Raw genomic sequence first — 8,360 nt, 5'->3', positions numbered from 1 at the left:
AATTTAACAATCTGAGGCAAGGTACCCTAGCTAGTGGTGGGATGTCTTCTATGGAGGATATATCCAGTTTGGGCCAAATTTTGTTCTCAGACCTTCACAACCACATTCAACTCAATGGACCTGCACAGGTATAAATTAAATCAGTATTTGATCCTTTGTCTCTTCATCTAACATGCTTTGCTGTTTCACAGACTGACTTCCTTCCACGCTAATTCTGCACTCCTAGCTCAAAGGTTTCAGTATATTTACTATTGTATCCACTTATTGATAGGATCAGATATGCACAGTAGGCAGTAACAGCCTTCCACAAGCTAATCGCACTAGTCTTTTCCTGACAAATATGAGCATGTTACATCAATAAAGCTCTAGCCAAGTTAAGAATTCAGAATCTATTATCTATTACATTCCCTTCAGGGCCTTATTAGGTAATCCTTGAACTAATTTTGACCTGTGTGCTCTTGGAGCTAAAAATAGACACCATTTCAAAATTCAAAATATAAAGGCTATAACAAGATTATATAGTTTTCATGCTTTCCTTTTCTCAGCTAATACAGTGCCTGCGTTTCAGGTTATAGGTTTTTTCTTATGCCTTTCAGAACATCACAGTCTTATATTTGATGTACACTGTTACATCAGTCAATAGAAGAGGTTTCTGATGTTTTTAGTATGTGAGCTGATGCACAAAACTTTCAGTCTTATTAAAATCATACCCCAGTGTCTTAACACTTTAATCTTTGTTTAACAGCTGTTGTGCTCTAAACACCACAGACTGACCCCAGTCCATGCATGCAATATCTCTGGATATCAACGGGAGTTGCACACACAAATCAAAGTGAGGAAATGGCCATAAATTCATATCAGAGCTGACTAATCTCTCACAGACAGGATCTGCTAGCTGGGCATGGGAATTTTGCCTGAATAAGGATGACAGGGCTGGTCCCTTAAATGGAAACTAAGAACAGTTTTAATCTGCCTTTGCTGTAACCAGGTTTTCTCAGTTAAACAAGCTGCATCAATCACTGGTGAAGGGTGTTTGATTTATCTCTCATCTGTTCCTCAAGGGAAAGCTGAGGCGTATTTGGAAGCCATCAGGAAGAATATAGAATGGCTGAAGAAGCACAACAAGCAGGGAAATAAAGAAGGTATGAAATGAATAATCTTGCACATGTGGGGTGGACACTATTCAGATTACAATGTGTTTTATAAATTATGTTGTATAAATTAGCCTGATGAGATGAGCTGAATCATAGAAATATAAAGTGTGAGACTATGGACATTTCTGGATCACAGCCCCATAATTAATGATGCTAGGATCACTGTCAAGTAGTCTAGGACCAAATGTAGGCGATGTGTACAAATTAAAGAAACAGTCTGTTATAAAGCTCCATGATCTTATGGAAATATATTTAAATATTGCACTGAACTACTACAAAATATAAAAACTAGCCTGTCCAGACTGGCCCTGAATAACAAAATTTATGTTGACTAACTTGCTGGACATAAACTCCTTGCACCCCCTCATCCTCCCACCTAAGCACCCACTCACCGAAATCCAGAGAATAATAAGTAAGCCTTGCAACGTGCATTGAATGTCAGTCCTCCACCGTGAGATCAATAGAAGTGTTTTAAGGATTATTTTGTTAGCATTCATGAAGAGGATCTTTTTAATATATGCATGCAGCTGTGGGAACCCAATGGCATTGTGCTAGTGCTGTGCATCCCATTCCAAGTAGCAGGAAACTCTAATCCTGTAGACTTTGTTTCATAAACAGTCAAGGTGAAAACATCTAGGAATCACATCTGCAGGATAAGAGCATTATGGCGTTATTAATTGCTCCTAGGATTGGCTCTAAGGGCACTGTGCATCTTTCACACGTTAAGCTCTGTAGAAGAGGAACAGTGACTGAAACAGCTGCCCAACCTTCCTTAGGCTGGTTCTCCAATACCTTGCTTCTCCTAGGAGATGGGGCTTGCAACAGTGTGGAAAGGCTGGGGAGAGGTAGAGGGGCAAGGGCAGGATCCACAGGAATAACAGGACCACTTGGCTTGTCCATGCAATCTCCTCCCTCAAAGCATCATACAGAACCAGCATCCCAGCTCTTATCTCAGCCCTGATGCTATTGGCTGGATTTCCACCATCAACCTGTCCGTGGTAAGGAGAAACCACAAGGCATGGTGGGGAAAAGTGTGTAAAGCATTTGGAAAAGGAGAGGAAGCTCTCCGCCACCAGCCAAGGAGGAGCGGGAGTTGAGACTGGGTCTGCCCCACGTGCTCTCATCAGCCCCTATGTGTGACAGAGTGTAAGATGGGCACTATTTAATCAGTGCATGACTACAGCTTGACACACTCATTTCCTTTGTTGAAGCTCAGTATAAGATGTTTGGATTGACCAATAATGACCTAATTTTCTCACCTATAACTCCTTCCCTCTTAAAATCCTCTCCCCATAACCCACAGCAACAGTTATAGTTGGTGGCAGGCTTACATTTTACTGTAGAATGTTCATGCCAATTCCAATAAATATTTCCATGTATCAGTGTGTTTGTTACAGCAATTAGTGTTCAATCACATGGGATTGTTTTCTGTTTCCCATTTCCTGAGCAGCCCCTCACTCCTCTTCACAGTAACCTTTTCCCCAGCATTACTGCAAATTGAAAATGACTTCAACTACAGATATAATAGCATTTTATCTCTCTGGAAAAGCAGTAAGATGTACTGGCGTGAATTCCTTAAATTAATGGATCCACAATGGCAATCTTGAACATCATTATATTTTATACTATTAGGGCCTGATTCTCATTTACACTTAAACTATAAGTAAATGAGAATAAAATCTTTAATCTCCTGATGCTTTACCCCTTAGTTTACCCCTTCTATACTGTGTATTCTGGCAACTGCTCATTCAAAAATCTAGCAGAGGTGGTAAATGGAGTACAAACTGAGTAAGTTTATCCCAGACTGAGTCATACAGGGCCATAATCCTTCACTTCAAGATTATGTGCTTGTCAATCCTTTGTCTACTTTCAAACTAGCAAATTGGATGTGGTGGAATAATACAAAAGGTGATTCACAAATACATTTGTGCATAAACATGGCACATTTGCTCCACTCAGGGGCCTGTATTAGTAATTGCTTGTGAGTATTTGGATGAGTCAGCTTACTTGGGAAAATATTTGCAAGTCCAGAATGTTTCATGAATTTTAACAGAAATGATTATTCATCTGAAATTTCCCTCTGGGACTTCATCAGCCCTTATTTGCTATTTGCCATTTTTCTGTTTAAAAAAAGTCAGTCATCCAATCAGGAAACAGAAACAATCCCATGTGATTTAGGTGTCCATTAATAGAAATTGGGGCTAGATTTCTGGCCTTATTCTCTTCTATAACCAAACTTTGCTGAACACCGGGGAACAAGCAGATCATTAGGGAGCCAGTTATGGCTCCCTGATTCTGTGGGCCCCATCCGTGCTGTCTCCAGCTCTGGTGGGAGCTGAAGACCCAGGCAAATTGATGGCATTACACTGGCATAAAATGAGCGGTGCTGTGGTGAATCAGGCCATTATTTGAATGCTCTATCCACTTTTGAGATCCGCGCTCTTAGGGCCAGATTCTCAGCTGGTGTAAATTGGCATAGCTCCCAGCCCTTAAGGTTGCCTTCTTTCTGATTAACTCTATATTAATTTTTAGTCCTCAGAAACATAACTGTGAGTTACCTAATTAGTATATGCAAATCAGCATATTTTGAATTGTTCACAAAATACTTAAGTAATGAGAGCCATCAAGTTTCATAACACTCACTCTCACCATTCATAGAGTAGAAAGATTTTGACGATTATTTTTAGGAAATACCACCAATTGACTTTATTTGTATATGCAAATTAGCCTGAGTATAATTTAGTATGGCCATTTCAGAGTTCAGTGTTATGTTTCAGATGTGGGTGAAAGAAGATTTTTTTTTTTGTTTACATATTCCAGTCAATGAGGCGTAAAGAAGTATTGTAATATTGCAGTTAATAGGCATATCACAGAGCTGACATATGCTGAGTTCGAGAGGAAAATACAAAAATGTTGCCATTTTACATATGCAAATTAGCCAAAATTGGATAAAATCTTCACTGTTGCAATTTCAATTAGCATTTAATTAAACCATAAAATTTCCATGTAATTGATTCTGTAGTTGCAAATATTAATGTAAAGCAAGAGTGAATCTGGGGGTTTTGGAAATTAAATCAATGGGAATTTTGCTTGAGTAAAGACTGAAGAATTGGGTATATTTTCATCTTGGAGGCATCTAAGACTTACATTAATGCTACTGAGTTATCTGCATATTAAAAACCAGAGCCTTTACCCTTCTCTGGCTATTTTGCCATGCTCTGGTCATGCAAAGCAGCTGTAAAACCAGAAGATCAGGTCCCCAGGCATTTCCTTTGACTATAGGAATCCTCAGTTGGCATAGAGCCACCATGAAGGCTCATACACAGCTTTTCCACCCTGCCCCCAGTATAAAGGTGCATGCATGTCCAGGGAAAAGGGAGCATGGCTGGGGCATCCATAAGTCCTGCTAACCCCTAGAATTAATGCTATTGAGGCTATGTTCAGCTAGGCATTACTTTGAGCAGCCTCAGGGCTGCTCTATCTTATGCTGAGAACTAGATTGGTCTCTGGCAGGCCCTCAGCTCATGGGATCATAAAGACTCAAAGCCATCTTTGCCTATCCCATGCAGTCTTGCACCAAGAACAGCTTGGCAACACTGCGGAGTGTCTCAGCCGAAGAAGAAGTGCTCTCTTAAAAGCCCAATCCTGCAGCCTTTACACATGCATTGCTTCTACTGGGCTCAGTAAGAGTTTTCAGTGTACAATGATTGGGTTCATAGACTGTGTGTTTAATATCTTCCATGTTTTGCAAGGACCTGGCATATATATTTTTAAATGCAGGCCTGTCTTGTGTTACCTTTCACTTTCTGCAAATTAGTCTGCTCATTCTCAATTTTGCTAAATGTTTTATGATAATCTAGCTTAGCTCCAGAGCAAGAAGTTATGGGGTTAGTATTGAAACCTAATCTAAATGTGAAATCTGTACTAACAGGGCACCAGCTCCTTTTATGTGTATGCAGTTAACTATAGTAACTGTTCCACATAAAGAAGAGAGCATGTCCCATCTCTGGCCTATTCTGCTGTCTGACATCTGTGGACCACATTCAGCCCCAGTGAAACTCCACCAGTCATGTCACTTTCACAGCAAGGCTGCATTTGGCCCTGTCATTTGAGCAGATGTCTTAAACTAGTGCCTTCAGAATCCTTACCTTGATAGCCTGCCACAGCTCTCACAGAAATTTCCCAGGAACTACATCCTTTAAATATTGACACTTTAACACAAGCCAAGATTATAAAGTGTTCAGTCCTTCTAATTTAGGTCCACAAGAAATGTTCCATGTCAGGTTGGTCGGAGGTAAAGTGTTACTGATAGCCATTCCTGCAGTATCACGTTAAAAAGGGGAAGGTTTGAGGCGAATAGAAATGGTTAATAATAAATAAATAAGACTATTACAATAAATATTTTTCACTTACCTTTCATCTGAGAATCTCACAGCACTTTACAAACATTACTGAAACCTCACAGCTCCACTATTAGGTAGGTAAAGCATTATTATAGCTATTATGCAAATGGGTACACTGAGGGAAGGCTGGATTAAGTGATTTACCTGTGGTCAGTAACAGACCATGGAACACAAACCAGGAGTGAAATCTTGGCCACATAAAAATCAGTGGCAAAACTCCTATTGGATTTAATGGGACCAAGATTTCATCCCAGGAGTCCTGACTCCCAGCCCCCTGCTCTTGGCACTGTTATCATTGCACTGTTACCACTGCCCCAATAATTAACTCTTTGCATTGCAAAAACTGAATTGCGTAAATTCATCTGCTTTTGAAAGTGTCCCTGCACATCGTCCCTCTTTACGCATTCAACCATTACACGGCAGAGAAAGGTATTGTGGTCGATTATGGAAATAGTGCACAGTTAGAGGAAGAAGTTCTTAAATCCATATTTATATGATAATACACATTTGAACAAGTCACAACAAATTTTCTATGAGAATTCTGATGGCTCTGTTCATGGACTAAATAATTCATACTGTAAAAATTAAACAGGAATACATTTCTAGGAAAGATATTCATTCATTTAAATTAACATAAATCTTTAGAACACTGGTATTCTCCAGACTGCCAGCCATTGATTCTTCCATTGAATCTTGCCTCTGTGTGTGCATTAGTGTATTGTATCTGATGTCAGAGTTAAGATTGCCCATTGGCTGCTCAGGAAGAGTTTTTCAGATTTCTTTGCAGAATCGGTGCCCAAAGCTACACTTCTTCTATGGAAAACAGTAACATTTTCAATCATAGCAAGGTTTTGTTCAGTGGTGTTCAGCCTGCATTATGCTGTATAGAGGCAAATTCTTTGGTTTAGGCCCCTGTGTTTATCATTTAGCAGTGCAGCAAAACATGGAGAGCGTCTTTCAATCATTGTAATGTGGACTGGCACATACAGACAACTCACTGCAATATTTTTCAAATCTGGAAATTATTCTTGTAGCCTGCCAAAGCTGAATAATCATATCCTTTCCACTTAGTCCCAGTGATTTGATTTCTTGAATTTCTTACATCTGTTCTCAGGAAGGGTAGTTTGTCGTAAGCAAAAAGCTGTCAGAGAGTTGAAGAACGCAAACTTTGTTTTTTTGATGGGAAACAGTCAGTTTAGTATTTTCTGTGAAGTCCATGATAACTGGGAACATAATAGAGCCTTAACAACTTCTGCATGCACAGACTTCCAACACATTGAACCACTGGACTGAAGGATGAGCTATGTTAAAAAAACTATTACAGAGCAAGAAAGATAGATTAATAATACTTATTGCGTCTCACATACAAGAGGACTTTGCACAAGGGTGTTTTTTTTATTACTATGCCAAGATTCATTTGTAGTAAGTTCCGTTCTTTCCCAGGTGACAGAGAATGGACTTGGTGGATAATGTTTACAATTACATTGTTTCATAGGTGAAACAGCAAAGCAGGGAAAGCTCATGGTGTTCATGAATTCATGTTTTGCAGATTATGATCTCTCAAAGCTGAGGGATTTCATTGATCAGCAAGCTGATGCTTATGTGGACAAGGGCATCCTTGACAAAGAAGAGGCGGATGTGATCAAGCGCATATACGGCAGCCTGTAAAAACACAGGAAGGATGGTGAAGTCACTTGACTGCCCAACATGTAGGAAACTATAGTATAGCTTCACCCACTCCTAGCTCAGTGACCTCAGGTTTGTTATTTTGAGGATATCATTAGAAAGTGCTCTGTTTGCATTGTACTGAATCTTTTCTAGGCAAAAGTGAAGAGCTCTATTGCTATGTACACTGACTGCATACTGTATTTTCCTACACACAGATATCCACCCCAAAGGCCGAATTATGACATCAAATTTATACTTAACAGGGTAAACTACAAAACGTTCTCTTTGACATACTATCTGCATTTGGTTTGCTCCGGTAGAAAAGCCATGTGTTTTTGAAAGAAAGTTATTTTGACACTGCATCCTTCTGCTCTCACTCCGTTAGCTTTTCAAATATGCTATTGTATGTATTTGTAAAGGGCATTATTAGAACATGAATTACAGTTACTAGTTCTACAAATAAATATTTGAAAATAATTTCCCTATTAAAATTGTTATTAGTCTCCATATTATTTTATGTCTAGAATGTCTTATTTTTAAATCATTGGTGGATCATCGTTAGTCCTGTCAGTGTTTGTGTTTGCACATTCACTATTACAGCTCTTTGAGTACGTGTGCCATTAACTAACTAATGTATCTCTGACACTGCAACTGCCTTTCATACAGGAGGTACAGGAAAGAGCTGAAGTCTCCACTGCCAACCATGGTAGAGACATTGTCATTAACACCCTTAGCAGTTCTTTAGTGTATCCTTTGATAACTGTCAGTTCTCTGTGCATGTATAAATAGCTGCATTCTTGATGTGAGTAGCCTCATAACAGTGTGAATAGCTTTGAATTGCTAAGTAAAAAATGTAAAGATAATGAAATCATTTTGAGGGGAGCTTGCAATTAGAGATGTGCTTAGGAACATGTGGCCTGATTTTCAGATGGACTTTAATGGGAATGGCAGGAGTGCAGCATTTCTGACAATCAGGCCAATGGTCCATTTATTGACCTCTGAACTGTACTGGGTGATATTATTTCCTTTAGCACTATGGGGAAACTCACTCACTCTTTCTCTCTCTCTCTCTCTGTTGTATGTAAAAGCGAAGGCAAAGCAATGAGGTTTGAATTTAGTTCTGGAAGTTCTCAGG

At 39.3% G+C, this 8,360-nt stretch overlaps 1 protein-coding gene across 3 annotated transcripts in view; it reads left to right on the top strand.

The window, feature by feature from the left end:
- Nucleotides 1-7,716, top strand: part of SCG3 (secretogranin III) — a 44,550-nt gene extending 36,834 nt beyond the window's left edge. For all 3 annotated transcript variants that reach the window (XM_024199821.3, XM_024199804.3, XM_024199812.3), the window contains 2 exons: nt 1,062-1,142; nt 7,107-7,716. In XM_024199821.3, the coding sequence (XP_024055589.1) occupies nt 1,062-1,142; nt 7,107-7,225 (200 nt within the window). In that variant the 3' untranslated portion in view covers nt 7,226-7,716. The remainder of the gene's footprint in view (nt 1-1,061; nt 1,143-7,106) is intronic.
- The last annotated feature ends 644 nt before the right edge of the window (nt 7,717-8,360 follow it).

The sequence above is a fragment of the Terrapene carolina genome, unplaced genomic scaffold, assembly GCF_002925995.2.
Source record: "Terrapene carolina triunguis isolate 2854851 unplaced genomic scaffold, T_m_triunguis-2.0 Scaffold67, whole genome shotgun sequence".
In the NCBI taxonomy this organism is placed as follows: Eukaryota; Metazoa; Chordata; order Testudines; family Emydidae; genus Terrapene; species Terrapene triunguis.
Note: the sequence above shows the minus strand (reverse complement) of the source record. Positions and strands in the feature narration are given on the sequence as shown.